The sequence below is a fragment of the Nicotiana tomentosiformis genome, chromosome 8, assembly GCF_000390325.3.
Source record: "Nicotiana tomentosiformis chromosome 8, ASM39032v3, whole genome shotgun sequence".
In the NCBI taxonomy this organism is placed as follows: Eukaryota; Viridiplantae; Streptophyta; class Magnoliopsida; order Solanales; family Solanaceae; genus Nicotiana; species Nicotiana tomentosiformis.
The window spans coordinates 130,472,429-130,498,148 of NC_090819.1; the positions used below are offsets into that span (position 1 = coordinate 130,472,429).

General features: G+C 40.8%; 2 protein-coding genes across 2 annotated transcripts; one reads left to right on the forward strand and one right to left on the reverse strand.

Moving 5' to 3' along the window:
• The first annotated feature begins 2,205 nt into the window (after positions 1 to 2,205).
• On the forward strand, positions 2,206 to 2,988 carry LOC138898150 (uncharacterized). Its single transcript, XM_070184191.1, has one exon. The coding sequence runs from the start codon at positions 2,206 to 2,208 to the stop codon at positions 2,986 to 2,988; it is 783 nt and encodes a 260-aa protein (XP_070040292.1).
• A 20,136-nt stretch (positions 2,989 to 23,124) lies between these two features.
• Positions 23,125 to 23,889, reverse strand: LOC138898151 (protein MAIN-LIKE 1-like). The gene is made up of 2 exons (XM_070184192.1): positions 23,541 to 23,889; positions 23,125 to 23,498 (listed from the first exon to the last, which is right to left on the reverse strand). The coding sequence occupies exons 1-2, from the start codon at positions 23,887 to 23,889 to the stop codon at positions 23,125 to 23,127; spliced, it is 723 nt and encodes a 240-aa protein (XP_070040293.1).
• Between the last annotated feature and the right edge of the window lie 1,831 nt (positions 23,890 to 25,720).

A 25,720-nucleotide genomic window follows, 5' to 3' on the forward strand; every position in this document is an offset into this window, starting at 1 on the left:
CGACACGTTTGTACGTTAAGGTATTGCGCGGTGAATAACCGCGCTATAGGTATAGCGCGCATATATACCGCACTATACATAGGGGTATAACGCGGGTATAACGAAGTTATCTTCCAAAATATTTGTTCGTTAAGTGATTTTGCATTTTGTCATAATGTCCGAAGAATAAAAAATTAGGGTTTCATTATATTGGGAGTGAGGTTGTGGTGGAGAATAACCCAGTACGCTATAGTTGTTCTCCACAGTGTCATATTAAGTTGCCACTTACAATGGAGTACGATGCATTGGTGTCGTTGTTATGTAAAAAAATGAGTGTGAGAAAATATTCGGTGAATATTAAAGTTACCGAAAGATATTCGTATTCTATTACTCCGTAAGGGGTTTCTTGTTATGCTGAGTTTAAAATCGAAGATGATAAAACTTTGACAGATTTTTTGAGGACTCCGGATGAACACCTGGACCTTCTTGTGATAAAAATGTTGGAAATATACGTCAAGGCTGAAGACGTTCGCAATAATGAAGTTTCGCATAGTAGGGATATCCCTTAATCACCGGGTAGTTATTTTTGAGCAGATTTAGCCGAACAGGTTCTGGGTGAAAGAGTTAGGCATGATCTAAACTTATCTCCACATGCGAATGAGGACCGAGGACGTAATTTCTCCCCAAGTTTACTTAATCCACAAGCCGAGTGGTAAACTTCAATTTTCCCTTGTGTTATTATGCTTATTTTTATGTATTTAATTTGTATTAACACTCATATATTCCACATGGAGTACCGGCCAGCTATGAATTTTACAAGTTATGAACCAACTGACAGTTGGAATATGCCTAGTTTTGGTATGTTGGATCATGGTGGTCCATCCGGGAGTCATCACCAACAGGATAATGTGCATCATGGAATATCAACACATTATGATTTGTAAGTGAAGTGATAAAGTGTATATGTAAAGTTTGTATGAATTTGAGAAACTCATTATTTTATTGGTTGTGCAGTGAAAACGAGCAACTTGAAGGTCCTGTCCTTACTCAATTGCCCAAAGACGACATATTTAATCGGGATCTGGAAGATGCGCAGAGTCAGGAAGAGAATAGTGATTATGACAACAATGTCGTTGAGTCTGGAGATGACACTGAGTCTGGAGATGACACACCCTTCCCTAATGAGGGTAATGATAATGAGGACGAGAATGTTGGACCTGATTTGACGAGGGAGCATGCTTCACCTCCTGTTAGACCAAGAGTGTACGAGTCTTATGTGTCGTTTCATTCAAGGAATATTCCCTACCTTGATCATTTGCCAAGTATGCCGGATGTAGATTCCCTCATAAGGGATCTTGACAAAATTTGGACAACATTGTAGGATGAATCTAGAGCAGCGGTGCTATCAAAGGGCATGCTTTTTGTTGATAAAGCGCGCCTAAGCAGGGCGGTGCGAATGTACAACATAAAATAGTGTCGTGAAATCGCGGTTCATGAGTCATCTCTGGATGTATACAAGGTTATTTATCGTAGATGGTTTCAAGGTTGTAATTAGATGCTGCGTGCAAGGAAGCTAAAAATAAATATGTGGGTTGTGGGTAAATACATTGGCACCTACAATTGTGAAATGGACACATTCAGTGGGAATCATCTTAACTTGATTGTTGACTTGATTTCTCTTGTCTTGATTCCACACGTTGAAGCGCCTATAAGGTACACGATAAAAGAGTGAATAATATCTGTCCATCAGGTATATGGATGTACCATTACCAAAAGAAAGGCATTTCTCGGGCTCAAATGTGCGTTTGAAATTGTTTATGGTAACTAGGATAAGTCATTTATATCTATACCCAGGTACATGGCCGCATTTCAACACTTTAACCCCAGGACTATTGTTGAATGAAAGATTGAGCGGAGTCCAGGAATACATGTGTTCTGTGCATTTTAACCAGCCATTGATGGTTTTGTGCATTATCGGCAGGTAATATCCATAGACGACACTCATGTCTATGGAAAGTATGATATTAAGTTGTTGATCGCCATTGCAGTAGATGCTAATGGAAGTATATTTCCCCTAGCATTTGCTATTTTTTCCAATGAAAGCCAAGAGATGTGGAAATTATTTTTGAACCACTTGAAGGAGCACGTTGTCAGACATCGTTCATGTATTTGTCTAATATCTGATCGGCATGGCGGTATTTTAAGTTATGTACAGAATTTGCATGCATGGAAGGACTGTATGCCTACCACCGTTACTGTGTGAGGCATCTGAAGGCCAAGTTCCAGAGGGCTTATCCGAATAAGTACTTGCATGATGTAATGTGGATGGCTGCAACAGATCACCAAGAATGTAAATTCAGGAGGCGAATGGAATTGATTAGGCAGGAAGACCAAGGAGCCTATAGTTGGTTGATGCGACATAAACTTGACAAGTGGACTTTGCATGCAGATGGTGGCAGAAGATGGGGAATTCTGACTATAAATGTGTCAGAGTCTTTCAACGGGTTAGTGAAATTTGCATGTGGATTGCATGCCACTGTCATGGTGCGGATGTCATTCAAGCAGATGGCGGAGAGGTTTGCTGAAAGATATAGAGTTGCATCGTCATTGATGGAAAGGGGTGTTGAATTTATTCCAATACCAATGAAAATATTTGATAAATACAGGAAGCAAGCACAATGGCATTCGTTTTTGCAATATTGCAACGAGCAAAATATTTTCGAAGTTCGCATTGCTATTCGTCACAACCGGGGGAATAATACACACACCGTCAATAAAGGTAGAAGGTTATGCTCTTGCGGGAAAGGCTCCATCTATCACATGTCATGCTCACATGCCATGAAGTGCTTACAACATACAGGTTTCGCGACAACGAGGTTCATCGATAAAGAATATAGTGTTGCTCCATACTTAAACACCTATAGTGGACAGTTGCAGCCAGAGGGTGCTGAGCATTATTGGCCACCGGAACCATTTAAAATGGTGTATAACAAGTATTATGTACGTTAACAATAAGTGCAAAAAAGAACGTGTATACGGAACTAAATGGATGTTAGTGATACCGTTTATGCGCGTAAATGTGGCATATGTTCGCAAACAGGACACGACCGTCGTAAATGTCCTTCATCTAGTTTGGGTAGCGGTGGTAATTCATCTCCCGATGGAAGTTCATCCAATGTGCCCAATTATCAAGGATACACGTAGTGTTTTATTGCAGTAATTTGTTGTAATAAATGTATGTAAATGTTCAGCTTGCAAAATGTATGAAATAAAATTATGTTTCCATTGGGGTTAAATCTAATTGATATTTAGCATTAATACTTGAGTACAACATTTAACATGCACCCCAAGAAAAAAAACAATTGTCATTCGCCATTACCATCAATGAACGAGATTTTCGACATGAAGTCGGGTAACGCTGCGATACCAACCCATTAACTCACGCTCACCATCCATACGCTCAGGTGCATGGAGTGGAGGAATCAGGTCATACCTCTGGTCTCAAACCTCAATCGGGGCCTCTAGCCAGTCCACGTATATCTAGTCAACCAGGGAATGATCATCCCGTTGGTAATGTGTCATAAGCCAAGCGGGCGGGATAGGTACAAGCTGCGGTCGACCAAAGTGGCGAAGGACTCACTCGGTGGCATGATGCTCGACAATATCGAGACATATCAGTGGGATAGAAGAGCTCCACATAGCTTGATCGCAGGAGCAATAATCGGGCAAACCAGCTATGAGCACGTCATTGTATGGCCTCCATATGAACTATTAATTAAACACAGGAATCGTGAGTGTCACGACCCAATTTTCCTTCCGTGTTACATCGTGACGGCACCTAGTCTCTACAACTAGGTAAGCCTAACATTTTGCGGAATATTGAAATAAAAATATAAATTTAACCAATTATTCAAAAATACACAACAAATCCCAAAACACGGAACATCGTTAATCACAAACTACAGAAGGAAATATCTAGTATCTCTATACATCAGAATCTAACAAGGAAGAATACAGGAGATAATGGACATGAGAAAGAGTAGAATGGGACTCTGAGGTCTGCAAACGCGGCAGATATACCTTGAAGTCTCCAAAGCTGTCCCGGCTCACTGATAGTGCGGCTGATAAGGTGCACCTGGATCTGTATAAGAAAAATATGTGCATACAGTAGCATGATTACACCACAATCGGTACTCAGTAAGTGCCAAGCCTAACCTTGATCGAGTAGTGATGAGGTCGGGTCAGGGTCCTACTGGTAAATATATAATAAAATCGTAATACCGCAATAAAATAAAGGCTGAAATTTAACAACAATGAAATCATAGAAGGTAATAGCTCAGTACACAGAAACACAATAGGGGATCTCCCGAGATAACGTCTCGTAGTCCTAAACGTAAATGAGCAGGGGGATCTCTCGGAATAATGTTCCGTAATCCCAAAGTAAATGTGCAGGTGGATCTCTTGGAATACCGTTCCGTAGTCCCAAAGTAAATGTGCAGGTGGATCTCCCGGAATACTGTTCCGTAGTCCCAAAGAAAATGTTCAAGGGGATCTCCCGGAATACCGTTTCGTAGTCCCAAAGTAAATGTGCATGGGATCTCCTGGAATACCGTTTCGTAGTCCCAAAGTAAATGTGCAGTACAGGTGGATCTCCTGGAATACCGTTCTGTAGTCCCAAAGTAAATATGCAGTGCGAATGATAGAAATACAACTACATCACGAAATTCTTACAGTTTAGACTAAGTACCAGTCAGGGAAGAAACAGGAAATTCACTAAGCATGCTGCACATAATTCACATAAACAATTAAGACACGTATACATGTTGTATTAGACTAAACATGATAGCTACACATATTGGAATAACTCAATTAAGAATGAAAATAGATTAGTACTCATTAAAATGGTATAACTCAAAATAAGGAAAACATGTTGCTGCTCGGTAAGAAAATTGGGTTTTACCACAACTAGCCCGTGTACGTACTCGTCACCTCACGTACACGATGCTCATATCATAATAGTTCCAAATCTTAAGGGGATTTCCCCCACACAAAGTTAGGCAAGCCACTTACCTCGAGTCAAGCTCAATTAATCGGTCACAATACCTTTCCCATGAATACGAATATCCGGGTCTGAATGGCCAAAATCTAACGAAAAAGAATTATGCATCATAAATACAACAATAATAGACTCATCTAATTAACGAAATCAACATTTAACGAAAATTTTGAAATTTAACACAAATATTGCCCGTGGGGCCCACTTCTCGGAATCGGGTAAAAGTCATAAAATACGAAATCTCATTCACTCATGAGTTTAACCATATCAAATTTACTAAAATCCGACACCAAAATCTCGGTCAAAATCCCAAAATTCGGCCTAAGAACTTTTCTCAATGTTTCACCCCAAATCCGAATTTAAACGATGAATTCAAGCATAGATTAGTGGAATATAACCATAAGGGAGTTAAGAATCATTACTCAAAAACTTCCTCCGAAAATCTCTCCAAATTCTGCCTTCTACCGAGCTCTCAATCAAATTTGTGAAGTGAACTTCAAACCCTCGAATCTGCCCCTTTTCTACCTAGTTATTCCGCATCTGCGGAACTTGGGTCGCACCTGCGACGGCGCACCTGCGGAATTTCCTTCGGAACTTGGGTCCACTTCTGCAAAAAAAGGGCCGCACCTGCGAATGCACGCCTGTGGAATATTGTCCGCTTCTGCGATCTCCTTCGCGCCTGCGGGTCCTTTAGCGCATCTGCGGGCATCGCAGATGCGGCATTTCCTATCACACCTGCGACCCCTGACCACACATCCCAAATCTGCTTCTGCGCTTGCCTCTCCGCACGTGCAATCACGCACCTGCAGTCTCTCCACCGCAGGTACAAAAATGACAGATGTCTGAAGACTTAAGTAGCAACACAAATCCAACTTTTTATCCGTTAAGCACTCGAAACTCACCCGAGGCCCTAGGGACCTCAACCAAACCTACCAACCAATCCTATAACACCATACGAACTTAGTCGTGCCTTCAAACCACATTGAACAACACCAAAAATCATGTATTAAGTGCGGATTCAAACCTAAGAACTTAGAATTTTTCCAAATTCTACAAACGACGCCGAACTACGTCAAATCTAGTTCGAATTACCTCAAATTTTACACACAGGTCACAAATGACACTATGAACCTACAACCACTTTCAGAAATCCATTCCGAGCTCGATATCAAAATTTCCATTATCGACCGAAATCGCCGAAAAATTTGATGTTTCGCCAATTCAAGCCTAAATAAGCTACGAACCTCCAAAACAAAATCAGGACACGCACCAAAGTCCAAAATCACCTAACGGAGCTAACGGAACAGACATAATTCCATTCCGGAACCGTCTTAATACAGTTCCAACTACGGTCCAAATTCTAAGACTTAAGCTTTCATTTAGGGACTAACTGTCCCAAAACACTCCGAAACTCAAAACTAATCATCCCAGCAATTCACAATAGCAGAAATAGATATGGGGAAAGAAGTTAATAGGGGTTCGGGGCTCTAACTCTCAAAACAACCGGACGGATCGTTACATCCTCCCCTTTTTAAAACAATCATTCGTCCTCGAACGAGCATAAAGACATACCTAAAGTGGTGAAAAGATAAGGATAACGGTTGCGCATATCCTGCTCAGTCTCCCAAGTTACCTCCTCGACCCGCTGTCCCCTCCAATGAACCTTCACGGAAGCAATGTTCTTTGATCTTAGCTTTCTGACCTGCCCGTCTAAAATAAACACTGGCTCCTCAACATAGGATAGATACTTGTCCAATTGAACTGAGCTGAAATCCAACACATGGGACAGATCGCCGTGATACTTTCGGAGCATAGAAACATGGAATACCGGATGAACTCCTGCTAGACTGGGAGGCAAGGAAAGCTCATAAGCAACCTCCCAAACTCGACGTAACACCTCTAATGGACCAATGAAACTTGGGCTCAGCTTGCCCTTCTTTCCAAACCTCATAACACCCTTCATAGGCGAAACCCGGAGCAAGACTCGCTTTCCAACCATGAATGCCACATCATGAACCTTACGGTCCACAGAACTCTTTTGTTTGGACTGGGCTGTGCGAAGTCTATCCTGAATCACCTTTACTTTTTCCAAGGCATCCTGAACCAAGTCCGTACCTAATAATCTGGCCTCACCGGGTTCGAACCAACCCACTGGGGACCAACACCGCCTACCGTACAGAGCCTCATATGGTGCCATCTGAATACTTGAATGATAACTATTATTGTAAGAAAACTCCGCAAGTGGAAACAACTGGTTCCAAGCACCCCCAAAATCTATCAAACACACACGGAGCATATTCTCTAATATCTGAATAGTGCGCTCGGACTGCCCGTCCGTCTGAGGGTGAAATGTTGTGCTTAACTCAACCCTAGTACCCAACTCATGCTGTATAGCTCTCCAGAATCATGACGTAAGCTGCGTACCCTGGTCAGAGATAATAGATATCGGTACGCCATGAAGCCTGACGATCTCACAGATGTAGATTCGAGCTAGCTGCTCGGAAGAATAGGTAGTCATCACACGAATGAAATGAGCCGACTTGGTCAACCTATCCAGAATCACCCAAACTGCATCAAACTTCCGCTGAGTCCGTGGGAGACCTACAACGAAGTCCATAGTGATCCGCTCCCATTTCCACTCCGGAATCTCTATCTTTCTGAAACAACCCACTCGGTCGCTGATGCTCATACTTCACCTGCTGGCAATTTAGACATCTAGCCACATACTCTACTATGTCTTTCTTCATCCTCCTCCACCAATAATGTTGCCTCAGGTCCTGATACATATTTGCGGCACCCGGATGAATGGAGTACCGTGAGCTGTGAGCCTCTAAAAGAATCAACTCATGCAAACCATCTACATTGGGCACACATAGCCTGCTCTGCATCTTTAATGCACCATTATCTCCAATATTAACCTCCTTAGCATCACCGTGCTGAACTGTGTCCTTAAGGACAAGCAGATAGGGGTCATCATACTGACGCTCCCTGATACGATCATAAAGAGAAGACCGAGATACCACACAAGCCAATACTCGACTCGACTCAGAAATATCCAATCTCACAAACTGGCTGGCTAAGGCCTGAACATCCAACGCCAATGGCCTCTCTGCTACTGGTAGATATGCTAAACTCCCCAAACTCTCTGCCCGGCGACTCAAAGCATCGACTACCATATTGTACTTCCTAGGGTGGTACAAAATAGTGATATCATAATCCTTAAGTAGATCCAACCACCTTCGCTGATGTAAGTTAAGATCTTTTTGCTTAAACAGAAGCTGCAAACTCCGATGATCGGTGTAAATATCATAAGGAACACCGTACAAATAATGCCGCCATATCTTCAAGGCATGAACAATAGCTGCTAACTCGAGATCGTGGATATGATAGTTCTTTTCGTGCACCTTCAGCTGTCTGGACGCTTAGGCAATCAACCTACTGTCCTGCATAAACACCGTACCGAGACCAATCAGTGATGCATCACAATATACAGTTTAAGACTCTGAACATGTAGGTAATACCAATACTGGGGTTGTAGTCAAAGCTGTCTTGAGCTTCTGAAAGCTCTCCTCACATTCCTCTGTCCACCTGAACGGAGCACCCTTTTGGGTTAGTGTCACGCCTCAAACCTGAAGGGGCGTGGCCGGCACCCGGTACCGTACTCGCCCCGAGCGTACCACTCTGTAAATGTGAACTCTAGAGGAATAACCCTCAACCTAGGCCGATGAGGCCATATTCTGAATCATCTGGAAATAACGTTTGTCTCATCTAAGGAGTAAACATACCCAAAAACTCATATAGTGTTATACAAACTATACAGGACTTGTCTATAAGCCTTTAGATATAGTTGAACTATATCATGGTCGGGACAGGGCCTCGACCTACCCATCAAACCTGTATATATATAAAACGGACTCCAAGGTCTAGACCTGGTAACTCCGGGGAAGTGGAGCTTACCAACCAGGCTGATATTTGGCTCTGTCTACTGGGAAGGTCTATACAGTTGTCTATCAGGACCTGCAGGCATGAAATGCAGCGTCCCCAGCAAAGGGACATCAGTACAAATAATGTACTGAGTATGTAAGGAAACAAAATAACTGAAAGCTGAAATTGAATTGATGACATAATAACGGAATGTAACTAGGAGTCACAAATAATGTGAAGATATGCTTACCTGCTGATACTGACTCAACTCTCTCCATATAGTATGTAAAATAGTTGTCCGGCCCTATAAGGCTCGGTATGTGTAACTGTCCTGCCGTAGTAGGCTCGCTCATAGGCGCGCGACCATACTAGGCTCTGTATCTCGGCCATTCTGGGCTCGCTCATAGGCGCTCGGCCACAGTAGGCTCGGTATATAACTTATCATCTGATCAGAGGTTGCCCAATAGGGGCCTGCCCACCGATTATAGCTCGATGGTGGTAAAAATACTGTAACACTGTATATATATACACTCTATGCTCTATTGGATGAAAGAAGCCAATACTAAACTGAATATGAAGTCCCGATAAGGGAGAATACGATAACTTATGAGACTAGGATAATGTGAATAAATTCAGGAATACAAACTTCTCTTTATGCTTCGTTATCAAACTCATGTAGTTACTAGATCATGCCAAAATGAAGAAAGGTTTAGCCTTAACATACCTTATCACAATCTTTCCAATCACCAAGTTGAACTCACCTATTTGCACCTTAATCTACAAGAATGATAATAATGCTATCGTTAAGTTACGAAAGGTACAACTATCGCACAACGAATGACAAGCTTATTTTGTATTAAAACGGACAACATCTCCCCTATAATCCTTACTTCCTCCAAATTCAAGATAACACCACAACACCAAAACCAACAGTAAAAACATATATATATTAGTTTCCAACCTTATGCACACCACACAATACTACAAAACAGCCCAACACACCCCAATCTCTTCATACATAAAACGACCACCGTAGTAGTGTCAACAACCCGAAATTATTACGATGAACAACCAGACCAAAATCCTGCATTTATATGGTGTTTCTCCACACCCTTCCTCCTCCAAAAATCCACAAAACAGTAGTAAAACACGCTGCCAAGCAGCGCCACAAAACAGTCCGCTACAAGTGAATAACTCAAACTCACGGCTTCCGATCACCGTCCCGTGAGTTCTTACAAATATAGAACAACTTACTATGCATATACAGCAGAAAAAATGGATGAAAGAGAGCAGTAAACTTACCTTATTTATTCGATAACTCAGCTCCTATCTTGGTTCTTCAAACTCTAGGCTTTACCTCCAATTAGAACTTGAAATGGAGAGAAAATCAATTAGGGTTTGTGGGAAAGTTTTGGGAGGAATTTTGCAGAGCTTATATCTGGTTATTATGCTCTATTTTAAGTCTAATATATGAAGAAAATAGGCCTTTAAAAGGCCTCTTTGGACGACCCGAAATGGCCCATTTTTGGGCTCTCATTTAAGCAAGTAGGTGACACACATACTTGTCACCTAGCAGCTTGCGAAGTATCGCAACAATGACCATATCTCTCTACTCCAATGTCGTATTGACAAACGGTTTAATGCGTTGGAAAATAAACTCATAGATCTTTAATTTTATGGGTAGAACACCCCATAACTCTAAGTATATTGGGAGAAAATTGCAGTTACATTGGACCCAAAGTTTCAGTAAAACTTATGAATGTAACTTGTGATGACTTTCATCGACTTTTGTTCCACAACTCGCTTGACTTCAAAACATAACACACGGATGTCATACGACTAATATAAATCATAACATAATCTCCTTATCATGTTAAGCACCCTAGTCTCACCCCAAAGGTACATGTTATAACATTTCCAACTTGTCGACTTTCGACGAAACATTATTTTCTTCAATTGCTTTAGCTTCTAAATCGTCCAACCCTCTTTGTACTTGTTGTTCATGATCTTAAATATTTGTAACCTCAGAGGTAACATGATTATCTTACTTTGTAAACTTTTCAAATATGATTTCATTTCTGAGCTTACATCAATTGACTTACGACGTACGGGTACGTACGAAAACATGGGTTGTAACATCATTCCCCCCTTTGGAACATTCGTCCTCGAATGTTGACTGGTGCACTTATCAGTCTCATAACCTATAGCTATCATAAATACTTTATTGCTGGCCTTTCCATCTAGGCAACTATTCTATGAATAAATCCATAGGCCAGGGCATTCCCCACTTTAGGCCTCTTTCTGACACCACGACTTTTGGTCTGAATCCTTCCAACCTCTTAATTATTGCAACATTCTGTCATGCAGCCTGTACGAATTTGTCCTTGTATGTGCGCCTATGCGACTCTTCTATTCCTTTTCCTCCAGCTTTTAGCCAATCTCTAGGCCTCACTTTGGGAACATATATAGAACTATGACAAGTTGTTCCTCCCGGTATATATAGGTGTAGTTATGTTTTTTGCTCGGTACTTTGTCAAACTTACGACTGTCGCGATATCTTGTTTCGTAGCCTTATAAATATATCCTTATGGCTTTACTACATCTAGGTAGGTTATACTACACTATCACACTTACTTCATTTTATTATTGTCGAGTTTTGCTACCCAACTCCAGGTTACCCTCTCGCTGCTTATCCTATATGTATAAATATAAGTCCTTTAGTTCTTCCTCATTACTGTTCATCTTAAGAATGACGGCCTAATATCATCTCATACTTTGGAACTTTTATCTGCCTATTGTTGATTCATCTTAATGTTGATCTATAATCTACCACTGATAAATTAAAACCTCTTAGGTAATACATTGTCCTTAGGGATCACGTCTCATCAGAGAACATCTGAAGTTATTTGCTCGATCCACCTAGGGGCGATACTATACTTCAATAACCGTATTTCATCGCATCCCAACGTGATTCATCTTATGAGGGGTATTCCAATCTCATGCAATTCATGAAATCCCTTCTTTTTGAATCATTAACCAATCAATGGCCTTAACGTCATCATATTATCTATCACAATTACACCCTTATTCTACTACCAAGGCAACATTTCATCTCTTCAAATTGCTCATAGTCTTAGACTCCTCTAAGTTCATTAAGGCTATACTGATTTTTTTTTTATAACTTACGGAAACCATCAGCTCTCTTGTTTTGATGGGCTTAATTCTGAGGCCTTACCTATTCTCGTCAGCTTCTCAATCACCTCTGCTTATCCTTACTCATGTCCGCCTAAAACCCTGTTGCTCTACCATACTTTATCTTGCGACCTACACATATTTATTTATAGTACTCACAACCTTCCTTTAACTTTCTAGCACCATATATTTCATTATGTTATTCTGGAACTTCAAGCGAGACATCAAACCATCTCTAACTCTTCTTTAATCTCTTAACCAGACCTCTCGGTACTTGGAAACTATAGGCTAGAAGATATGCCACTGACAACACCACTATCATTTGTGGATACTGAATCACGGTGCTTTTAGCCCTCTATCTGATGTATGGACTATTCACAACCTCCTACACTTGTGCATCTCGTACTGTCTTAACTTTTACCTTACTTAGCTTTTAATCTCACATTGTATCTTCTGTCTCTTTCATAACCTCTCTTCCAAATAGGTAGAATTCACATCCACAACTTGAAGCTTTACTATAAACTTGCAGCTCTAGTGCGTACACAATCTGGTGGGAGCTTCATACTTACTCCTTATGAGACTGGTACTTTTTTTTTAATCTGGCTTTATAGATACGACATCGAATTTCGTATGCTGGGTTTCACTTCGTTTATCTTGCATAATCTACTGATTTATCTGAACCTCTTGTCTAGCCATGACTAGGCTCTTCTTGAATTCCTGAATGAACTACTAACTACTCGTCAGTCCATGCTCATATTTACCTTCTGGGTAACCACTCTTGGGTTATGTCTTCTACCTTAACTTACCTTTTGCACTGGCTCCTAATGCATCAAGTGTTCATTCGCTCTTATTTATCAATAACATCTAGTGTGGGAACCCTTACTACCTCCCCTCGGTGTCGTGCTTGCATAATGTTCTGGACTCGTATCATGTCTGTAGGATCTGAATAAATGCAATATCATTCCTTTCACCATTTACTGCATTCTTCCTTTACTATTCCATAGTTACCTGAACCACTTAACTCTGACTATATACCATATTACACCATCTTCCCCCCTTTAGGCGAGTATTAACGTGTAATGCTATGAAAATTTACTTACAAATATTTCACCTCTTCATATTCGATGTCTTTTCACGTCTTTATTGACTCTTAATTGCCTTGCAGTAACCCTTATGTAACAAGGATAATTAAATATCTTACACACGTATGTATAAGATACCTAGTGTAACTGGAACACTTAGTCCCTTAAGATTAACTTTGCTCAAAGTTCTTGCTTTTAAGAAGCGTCTTCCTGAGTGACCTTTAAAGGTTATTCTTCTGTTGTCTATTGTATTATTGCCGGAATGAGATCTTTGAAATTCACTTGATGTCGACTATCATCACCTCATTCAATCCCTAATTGATGTTCAGTTTATCTTGTTCACTAGCCCATGCTAATTTCTATTACTCCGGGGGTATAAATTGTTTTGTCTTGGTAATCACGTTGGACGCACCAACTCATTTCTCGAAATTAGAATATGACTTTTGGCCTATACTCTTTTATTGTCTCAAGACCTCCTGTCACCTCTTGTTTTTTTTTGTTTTTTTTTTCACTTGACTATAGACTCTGTCATCATATCATATTTTGATTTACCATTATCACCCATTTATCACATCTTACTCATAATACTTCATTTCTCTCTTCTTATTCTCTTGCTAATACTTTTGTTTATCGCATTATTCTGAAAACATCAACAAAACATTGTTTCACTTTTAGCTCCCCTGGCTCAATCCACCATTTCGGGTTACTCTAACCCAAGCTGGATCTTGATATCCCATCCTTCTCTTAAACTATATATGTTAACTCCCATAGGGCATAACTGAGATGTGTGTGGCCAATATTACATACCTCTATTTCTATTGAAGGTCACTTAGAATTCTTTTATTTCTCTGCCTGACGTGGAAATTCGGACGGTCTTAATTAACTAGGTACCTCGTACCCTTCTTCACCATGCTTCTGTTACATGTTGAAACTTATAGTTTTACCTTATGATACTCCCATGGCCTGCTATTCACGGGGTATGTTAGATATTCCTGTCTTAGGGTAAATGGGAAATTCGCACATATGGTAAGCACAATCTAATAGGGTCTCAAACAGGGCCACGTAGTCAAGAATTCTCTCTCTACTAATGCTTTTACCTGTTGTTGTATTAGACCTTTAGCTAGCTATAATTATTCTAATTGAAAGCATCGCTATATCATTAGCAAACATAAGCTTTGGCTCGAACTCTTATGACTCAGCTCTATAGCACGATTTGGATTTGAATGAAGGGTAACAGACTCCTAAATACCTTGTAGCCTCCTGCTTATAAGTGTGGTGCACAACACACCGATAAACAAGACTCTACTAGACACAGCTTGTAGACTCCCTAGGATAGAACTGCTCTGATACCAAGTTTGTCACGCCCCAAACCTGAAGGGGCGTGGTCGGCACCCGGTACCATACTCGGCCCGAGCGTACCACTCTGTAAATGTGAACTCTAGAGGAATAACCCTCAACCTAGGCCGATGAGGCCATATTCTGAATCATCTGGAAATAACGTTTGTCTCATCTAAGGGGTAAACATACCCAAAAACTCATATAGTGTTATACAAACTATACATGACTTGTCTACAAGCCTCTAGAGATAGTTGAACTGTATCATGGTCGGGACAGGGCCTCGACCTACCCATCAAACCTGTATATATATAAAACGGACTCCAAGGTCTAGACCTGGTAACTCCGGGGAAGTGGAGCTTACCAACCAAGCTGATATTTGGCTCTGTCTACTGGGAAGGTCTATCCAGCTGTCTATCAGGACCTGCAGGCATGAAATGCAGCGTCCCCAGCAAAGGGACGTCAGTACAAATAATGTACTGAGTATGTAAGGAAACAAAATAACTAAAAGCTGAAATTGAATTGATGATATAATAACGGAATGTAACTGGGAGTCACAAATAATCTGAAGATATGCTTACCTGCTGATACTTACTCAACTCTCTCCATATAGTATGTAAAATAGTTGTCCGGCCCTATAAGGCTCGGTATGTGTAACTGTCCTGCCGTAGTAGGCTCGCTCATAGGCGCTCGACCATACTAGGCTCTGTATCTCGGCCATTCTGGGCTCGCTCATAGGTCCTCGGCCACAGTAGGCTCGGTATATAACTTATCATCTGATCAGAGGTTGCCCAATAGGGGCCTGCCCACCGATTATAGCTCGATGGTGGTAAAAATACTGTAACACTGTATATATATACACTCTATGCTCTATTGGCTGAAATAATCCAATACTAAACTGAATATGAAGTCTCGATAAGGGAGAATACTATAACTTCTGAGACTCAGATAATGTGAATAAATTCAGGAATACAAACTTCTCTTTATGCTTCGTTATCAAACTCATGTAGTTACGAGATCATGCCAAAATGAAGAAAGGTTTAGCCTTAACATACCTTATCACAATCTTTCCAATCACCAAGTTGAACTCACCTCTTTGAACCTTAATCTACAAGAATGATAATAATGCTATCGTTAAGTTACGAAAGGTACAACTATTGCACAACGAACGACAAGCTTATTTTGTATTAAAACGGACAGCATCTCCCCTATAATCCTTACTTCCTCCAAATTCAAGATAACACCACAACACCAAAAACAACAATAAAAACATATATACATTAGTTTCCAACCTTATGCACACCACACAATACTACAAAACAGCCCAACACACCCCAATCTCTTCATACACAAAATGACCACCGTAGTAGTGTCAACAACCCGAAATTATTACGATGAACAACCAGCCCAAAATCCTGCATTTATCTGGTGTTTCTCCACACCATTCCTCCTCCAAAACTCCAAAAAACAGTAGTAAAACACGCTGCCAAGCAGCACCACAAAATAGTCCATAAAACAGTCCACAAAACAGTCCGCTACAAGTGAATAACTCAAACTCACGGCTTCCGATCACCGTCCCGTGAGTTCTTACAAATATTGAACGACTTAATATGCATATACAGCAGAAAAAATGGATGAAAGAGAGCAGTAAACTTACCTTATTTATTCAATAACTCAGCTCCTATCTTGGTTCTTCAAACTCTAGGCTTTACCTCCAATTAGAACTTGAAATGGAGAGAAAATCAATTAGGGTTTGTGGGAAAGTTTTGGGAGGAATTTTGCAGAGCTTATTTCTGGTTATTATGCTATATTTTAAGTCTAATATATGAAGAAAATAGGACTTTAAAAGGCCTCTTTGGACGACCCGAAATGGCCCATTTTTGGGCTCTCATTTAAGCAAGTAGGTGACACACCTACTTGTCACCTAGCAGCTTGCGCAGTATTGCAATAATAAACATATCTCTCTACTCCAATGTATTATTGACAAACGGTTTAATGCGTTGGAAAATAGACTCATAGATCTTTAATTTGATGGGTAGAACACCCCATAACTCTAAGTATATTGGGAGAAAATTGCAGTTACATTGTACCCAAAGTTTCTGTAAAACTTATGAATGTAACTTGTGTTGACTTTCATCGACTTTAGTTCCACAACTCGCTTGACTTCAAAACATAACACACGGATGTCATACGACTAATATAAATAATAACATAATCTCCTTATAATGTTAAGCACCCTAGTCTCACCCCAAAGGTACATGTTATAACATTTCCAACTTGTCGACTTTCGACGAAACATTATTTTCTTCAATTGCTTTAGCTTCTGAACCGTCCAACCCTCTTTGTACTTGTTGTTCATGATCTTAAATATTTGTAACCTCAGAGGTAACATGATTATCTTACTTTGTAATCTTTTCAAATATGATTTCATTTCTGAGCTTACATCAATTGACTTACGACGTACTCGTACGTACAAAAACATGGGTTGTAACAGTTAGCCTGGTCATAGGTGCTGAAATAGATGAGAATCCCTCTACAAAGCGACGGTAATACCCTGCCAAACCAAGAAAACTCCGGATCTCTGTAGCTGAGGACGGCCTGGGCCAACTCTGCACTGCTTCAATCTTCTTCGGATCTACCTTGATCCCATCACAAGACACTATGTGGCCCAATAATGCCACTGAATCAAGCCAGAATTCACACTTAGAAAATTTTGCATACAACATCTTCTCGCTCAAAGTATAAAGCACGGTCCTCAGGTGCTGCTCATTATCTTCCCGAGACCGGGAATATACCAGGATGTCATCAACAAATACAATGACGAAGGAATCAAGATAAGGTCAGAATACACTGTGCATCAAATGCATAAAGGCTGCTAGGGCATTGGTCAGCCCAAATGACATGACAAGAAACTCATAGTGACCATATCTGGCCCTAAAAGCAGTCTTCGGGATATCCCGATCCCGAATCTTCAACTGATGATAACCTGAATGTAATTCAATCTTGGAAAACACTCTGTCACCTTGTAACCGATAAAATAAGTCACCAATACGAGGCAATGGATACATGTTCTTCACTGTGACTTTGTTCAACTGGCAGTAATCAATACACATCCGCATAGAACCATCCTTCTTCATCACAAATAAGACAGGAGCACCCCAAGGTGACACATTGGGCTGAATGAAGCCTTTATCAAGCAATTCTTGTAACTGATCTTTCAACTCCTTCAATGCAGGAGGAGCCATATGATATGGAGGAATAAAGATGGGATGAGTGCCCGGCAATAAATCAATGCCAAAATCAATATCTCTATCAGGCGGCATGCCCAGAAGATCAGCTGGAAACACATCTGGAAAGTCCCTCACTACTGGAACTGACTCAATTGTAGGGGTATCAATACTGACATCTGTCACATAAGCTAGATACGCGTCACACACCTTCTCAAACATTCATTGCGCTTTAAGAAAAGAAATAACTCTGCTGGGAGTATACCCTAAGGTACCTCTCCACTCTAACCACGGTAAACCTAGCATAGTTAGCGTCACAGTTTTAGCATGATAATAAATAATAGCATAATGGGGCGACAACCAGTCCATGCCCAAAATAATATCAAAGTCCACCATGCTGAGCAATAATAAATCGGCTCTGGTCTCAAAACCACTAAGAGCAATCCAACACGACCGATACACGCGGTCCACAACAAGAGAATCTCCCACAGGAGTAGATACATAAATAGGGGAACTCAAAGAATCCCGATATATGCCCAAATACGGGGAAAAATAATAGGACACATAAGAATATGTAGAGCTTGGGTCAAATAATACAGACGCATCTCTATGACAGACTTGAACAATACCTGTAATGATAGAATCAGAAGCAACTGCCTCTGTACGAGCAGGAAGTGCATAATATCTGGCCTGGCCTCCCCCTCTAGGGTGACCTCTACCTCCCCGACCTCCACTTGAGTTGGTTGATCAAGTGGGGTGGCAGCTGGTGTTGTAATCATAGTTTGAGGACCCGGTGAAGCACGCTGTGGCTGAAATGTCTGTGGAGGTGCACCCCTCCTCATCCTAGGGCAATCCCTCACCATGTGGCGAGTGTCGCCACACTCAAAACAAGTTCTGGGAGGGCGTGGCTACTGTGACTGGCTCGGGCCAAGTCTGCTGGACTGGCCGCTAGGAACACCCCGTGCAGGAGGCACACTAGATACTGGCAGTGCATAATAAGGCTCCTGGGGTCTAGAACGAGCTGGAACACTGCTGGAGGCTGGAAAAGTTGAATGAACGGGGCGACTCACATAACCCCTACTATGGCGAGCTATTAGGGCACGAGTTCCCGAATAATAACCAGCCTCTCGAGACCTCTTGGCCTCTCTCTCCTATCTATCCCGGGCAAGCATGCCCTCGAATCTTCTGGCAATACCCCCAACCTGCTGATAAGAAATATTCATCTCCAATTCCCTGTCCATACTACTCCGGATGCTGGGATAGAGACCCTCAATAAACCGTCGAACCCTCTCTCGAACTGTGGCAACTAAGGCCGGTGCATGTCGGGTCAAATCACTGAAGTGAACTGCATACTCTGACACAGTCATAGCACCCTGGCGCAGCTGCTCAAACTCCACGTGCCATGAGTCCCTGAGGCTCTGAGGGACATACTCTCTCAAAAACATGTCCGAGAACTGAGTCCATGTAAGTGAAGCTACCTCAGCTGGACTACTCAACTCATAAGCACACCACCATTAATAAGCTGCTCCTCTAAGCTGGAATGTAGTAAAAGAAACCCTGCTCGTCTCCGCTACGCCCATAGTACAGAGAATACGATGACACTCCTCCAGAAAACCCTGAGCATCATCTGTAGCCAATCCGCTGAAGGTAGGTGGGTGGTACTTCTTGTACCTCTCAAGTCTGAGCTGCTCCACCTCAGAAGCTGCTGCCCTAACCTTTGGCTATCCTGGAGCTATCGGCTGCATTGGTAAAATCTCTGGAACTTGGTCGACCTGAACCCGCTACTCTAGAGTACCGGCGATGAGAGTCTGTGCTCTTCCCCCGGCCTGAGATATGGCAGGAGCAAGTGGAATCAATCCAGGCTGAGCTAAGGTGTTCAACATGCTTAGAAACTGGGCTAGAGTCCCTTGTAGGGCTGGTGCAGCAACAGGTATCTCAGGTGTCTACCCTCCAGCTTGAGCTACTAGGGGATCCTCTGTAGCAGCTCGTGCGGTTGCTCTGGCTACACCACGTGGACATCCTCGGCCTATACCCCAGCCTCTCGTGACTCTAGCAGGGGGTGCAGGTGCATGTTCATCAGATCTGCTTGTACGTGTCCTCACCATCTGTGAGAGAATAGAATACAGAAACTTAGAATCTTTGAAGTCAACAATTTTCGCACAACAAGGAATCAAAGTAGTGAAATTTTTCCTAACAGTTCCATAGCCTCCCGAAGATAAGTACAGACGTCTCTGTACCGATCCACGAGATTCTAATAAACCGGTTTGTGACTCACGACACCTACGAACCTAGAGCTCTGATACCAACTTGTCACGACCCAATTTTCCCTTCGTGTGACATCGTGGCGACACCTAGTCTCTACAACTAGGTAAGCATAACATTTTGTAGAATATTAAAATGAAAATATAAATTTAACCAATTATTCAAAAATACACAACAAATCCCAAAACCCGGAACATCGTGAATCACAAACTACAGAAGGAAAAATCTAGTGTCTCTATACATCAGAATCTAACAAGGAAGAATACAGAAGATAATGGACATGAGAAAGAGTAGAAGGGGACTCCGAGGTCTGCGAACATGACAGATATACCTTGAAGTCTCCAAAGCTGTCCCGGCTCACTGATAGTGCGGCTGATAAGGTGCACCTAGATCTACACACGAAAAACATGTGTAGAGAGTAGCAGGAGTACACCACAATTGGTACACAGTAAGTGCCAAGCCTAACCTCGATCGAATAGTGACGAGGTCGGGTCAGGTCCCTACTGGTAAATATATAATAAAATAATATAGAGTGTAATACCGCAATAAAATAAAGGCTAAAATTTAACAATAATGAAATCATAGAAGGTAACAGCTCAGCACACAAAAACACAACAGGGGATCTCCCGAGATACCGTCTCGTAGTCCCAAACATAAATGAGTAGGGGGATCTCCCGGAATACCGTTCCGTAGTCCCAAAGTAAATGTGCAGGGGGATCTCCCGGAATACCGTTCCGTAGTCCCAAAGTAAATATGCAGGGGATCTCCCGGAATACCATTCTATAGTCCCAAAGTAAATGTGCAGTACAGGGGTATCTCCCGAAATACCGTTTCGTGGTCCAAAAGTAAATATGCAGCACGAATGATAAAAATACAACTACATCACGAAATTCTTACAGTTTAGACTAAGTACCAGCCAGGGAAGAAGCGGGAAATTCACTAAGCATGCTGCACATAATTCACATAAACAATTAAGACACGTAAACATGTTGTATTAGACTAAACATGATAGCTACACATATTGGAATAACTCAATTAAGAATGAAAATAGATTAGTACTCATTAAAATGGTATAACTCAAAATAACAGGAAAACATATTGTTGCTCGGTAAGAAAATCAGGTTTTACCACAACTAGCTCGTGTACGTACTCGTCATTTCACGTACACGGCGCTCACATATTGCAATAGTTCCAAATCTTAAGGGGTTCCTCCCCCCCCACCCACAAAGTTAGGCAAGCCACTTACCTCGAGTCAAGCTCAATTAATCGGTCACAATGCCTTTTGCACGAATATCCGGCTCTGAATGGCCCAAATCTAGCCAGAAGAAATTACGTATCATAAATACAACAATAATAGACTCATCCAATTAACGAAATCAACATTTAACGATAATTCTGAAATTTAACTCAAAAATTGCTCGTGGGGCCCACTTCTCGAAATTAGGTAAAATTCATAAAATACTAAAGCTCATTCACTCACCAGTCTAACCATATCAAATTTACTAAAATCCGACACCAAAAGCTCGGTCAAAACCCCAAAATTTGGCCTAAGAACTTTTCTCAATTTTCACCCCAAATCCGAATTTAAACGATGAATTCAAGGATAGATTAGTGGAATATAACAATAAAGGAGTTAAGAATCATTACCCAAAAATTTCCTCCAAAAATCTCTCCAAATTTCGCCTTCTACCGAGCTCTTAATCAAATTTGTGAAGTGAACTTCAAACCCTCGAATCTGCCCCTTTTCTGCCGAGTGAACTTCAAACCCTCGAACGCCGCACCTGTGGAATTTCCTTCGCATGTGTGGAAACGACTTAAGAGGGCTGGGTCCGCTTCTGCGAAAAAAGGGCCGCACATGCGAGTGCGCGCCTGCAGACTATTGTCCGCTTCTGCAATCTCCTCCGCGCCTGTGGGTCATTTAGCGCATCTGCGGGCATCGCAGATGCGGCATTTCCCTTAGCACCTGCGAACCTTGACCACACATCCCAAATACGCTTCTGCGCTTGCCTCTCCACAAGTGCGATCATGCACCTGCGGTCTCTCCACCGCAGGTGCGAAAATGACAGATGCCTGAAGACTTCAATAGCGACACAAATCCAACTTTTGATCCGTTAAACACTCAAAACTCACCCAAGGCCCCCGGGACCTCAACCAAACCTACCAATCAATCCTATAACACCATACGAACTTAGTCAAGCCTTTAAACCACATCGAACAACACCAAAAATCAGGAATTAAGCACAGATTCAAACCTAAGAACTTAAGAATTTTTTTCAAATTCTACAAACGACGTCGAACCACGTCAAATCTAGTCCGAATTACCTCAAATTTTACACACATGTCACAAATAACACTACGAACCTACAACCACTTTCAGAAATCTATTCCGAGCTCGATATCAAAATTTGCACTATCGACCGAAATCGCCGAAAATTTTGATTTTTCGCCAATTCAAGCCTAAATTAGCTACGGACCTCCAAAACACAATACGAACACGCCCCTAAGTCCAAAATCACCTAACGGAACTAACGGAACATACGAAATTCCATTTCAGAACCGTCTTCACATAGTTCCGGCTACAGTCTAAATTCTAAGACTTAAGCTCTCATTTAGGGACTAAGTGTCCCAAAATACTCCGAAACTCAAAACCAAATCATCCTGGCAATTCACAATAGCAGAAATAGATATGGGGAAAGCAGTTAATACGGGTTCGAGGATCTAACTCTCAAAACGACGCGTCGGGTCGTTACAGTGAGTAAATGCAACATATATAAAGCCATGCCAAGTAAACTTAAGTATACATGTACCTGCGTGCTTTCAAGCAAATCCAAAAAATCCCTGTATAGGGGAGATGATGTCGAGCTTTGACCTCGCGTACGTAGCCTCGTATATCAACCCACCTCCTAGATAAAAGGAGAAACGGTGGAGGTGCTGCATCTGGAGCGATGGGTGGTAGAGGTGGTTGGAACTGCAGGAACCGCTCCCAGGCCCAAACCTAATATACATTGTGAACATAAAATTTAAGTTATTATTTTACTATGTATGTTATAATCATGAAAAGAATTGATTATGTTTTCACATGTAACGGCGGCAAAAATCCGGCAACGTCTCTCTGGGTGCCCATGCTCGCCCAGCACATCTGTCTATACAGGTAACCTAGAATAGCTGCACCCCAGTTGTAACTAGGTAAATCATCTAGCCGCTCAAGATGACAAAGAAATCTCAAGCTGACTAGGTTTCCCAAAGTGTTCGGAAACAATACACCACCAAACATCAGCAACATCAACAATCTCGTGTACCAGTCGATAACCTCTGCTAGTGAATCATCTATAATGTCCACATCCATCGCCTCCAGATGCTGCCGGACGGGCGTCAATTGCAAATGACTGGCACCACTCAATGCAGTCTCCTCCGCCGGTGAATCATCCGTAATTTCTGCATCTATCGACTCCAGATGCTGCCGGATGGTCGTCAACTACAAACGACTGGCCCCGTTCAATGCAGTCTCCTTCGCTTTTTGGAAACCGGTGATTCGCTGCAATATCTGCAGGTATTGAAATCCCGTATATTCTCTAAGAGCATGCAAGTATGCTACAGGTAGTCCATCAACCGGCAGACCAAAAAGAACTTTCACGTCCTCGAGCGTGATGGTAGCCTCGCCTATGGGTAGATGAAACGTGTGCGTCTCTGGTCGCCACCGCTCTATCATAGCCGTGATCAACGCCCAGTTAAACTGCAACCGACCGATCTCTATTATCCTGTAGAAACCAGTATCCTGAAGGCGTCTAACTATATAGGTATGGAGTGGGTGGGCCCTAATGAACTCCCACATATCGTCTATACGTCTGGCGCAGAATGTATGGGACAAACACTGCCCATCCCATACGTATGAAGACCTATGCTCGGCCTGTAGCAACAGTAGCTCTAGCGATGCAGGTCCGGAATACACATGCGGAACCTCCATGACGATGATTGTAAATTGAACAATATTAATTAAAGTATTTTTGTTTTTAATTGCTTAACATCTTTAAATATATTGCAATATCTTTAATATTAAAATTTATTCGATATTTTTAATATATTGTTAATTAGGTTGATATATTTTCTATATTATAATTTTATATGTTAATTCATTATTTTATATGTTGGTTTATCATTTTATATGTTAGTTTATTATTTTATATGTTACTTTATTATTTTATATGATAGTTTAACTATTTTATATGTTTTTTATGATTTTATATGTTACTTTTTTATTTTATATATTAGTTTGACTATTTTATATGTTAGTTTCTTATTTTATATGTTTGTTTCTTATTTTATATGTTAGTTTGTTATTTTATATGTTAATTTATTATTTTATATGTTGGTTTATCATTTTATATGTTAGTTTATTATTTTATATGTTAATTTATTATTTTATATGTTGGTTTATCATTTTATATATTAGTTTATTATTTTATATGTTAGTTTGATAAATATTATTCTTTTTAATGTTATTTTCTTACGTTTGTTGACTAGAATTTGAGAGAGTTTGTGTTTGAACTATTATCTTTTTTCAGATATTTTTGGGTTTAACAGAGAATTAAATGATTAATTTCAATAACTACAAAGATACTACGCTAAAGGGCACTACATTTTACTACGCTAAAGGACACTACATTTTACTACGCTAAAGGGCACTACATTGCAACGGGCACTACATTAAAATTACGGGCACAACATAACACTACAGGGAACTAAACAACATTAAAATCACATATTAATATATGCACAACAACAACATCTATATAAGATTAATTATTCCTAAAATAACAATTTATCTATTTTACTAGTCTCTTAGCACATAATAATCTAATCCGGATAAAAAATAACAAATTGATTTAATCATAAAACAATCACGAAAATACATATACCTTAGTAAAAATAACTAATAAATATTTTTTTATAACAACTAAAAACATTAATTATTCATAAAATAACAATTTCTCTATTTTACTCATTTGTTTAGCACACTAATAATATAATCTGGATAAAAAATAACAAATTAATTAAATATCAAAACAATCACGAAATAACATAGAACACAGGAAAAAATAACTAATAGGTATTTTTTATACATGAGTTTTTACAAAAAATAAGTCAGAATACCTCGATTTTAATTTTTTGGAAAGTTGAAGATTTGATGATTTGGAGCCGAAACGAGCAACCCCACTACGCGATAACGCCTTAGATATGATGTTAGCTTGCTACAATACTGAGAATCTACACTCTTTGTGGGATCGGTGGGCTCCAACTGAGTTTGTTTTCTTTAAAAATGAGGGGGTGGGGACCGCTGTAATTGGGAAATTAAAGGGGGAAGGGGGGTTACTGGTTCATCTGGTGGGGAAGAAGAATGGCACGCTTTTTTATATAGGTATAGCGCTCATTTATATCGCGCTATACTATAGCGCGGTATATACTATAGCGCGGTATATATGGGTGCTATACCTTCCTGCCAATTTTAGTTCAAATAAAGCGCGATTATTCACCGTGCTATACTTTAACGGACAAACGTGTTGTTAAGGTATAGCGCGGTGAATAACCGCGCTATATATATTATGGTGCCCAATCTTTATTTTTACCTATTTTGGTCGCTTGAATCCAAAAATACCACACTTTTG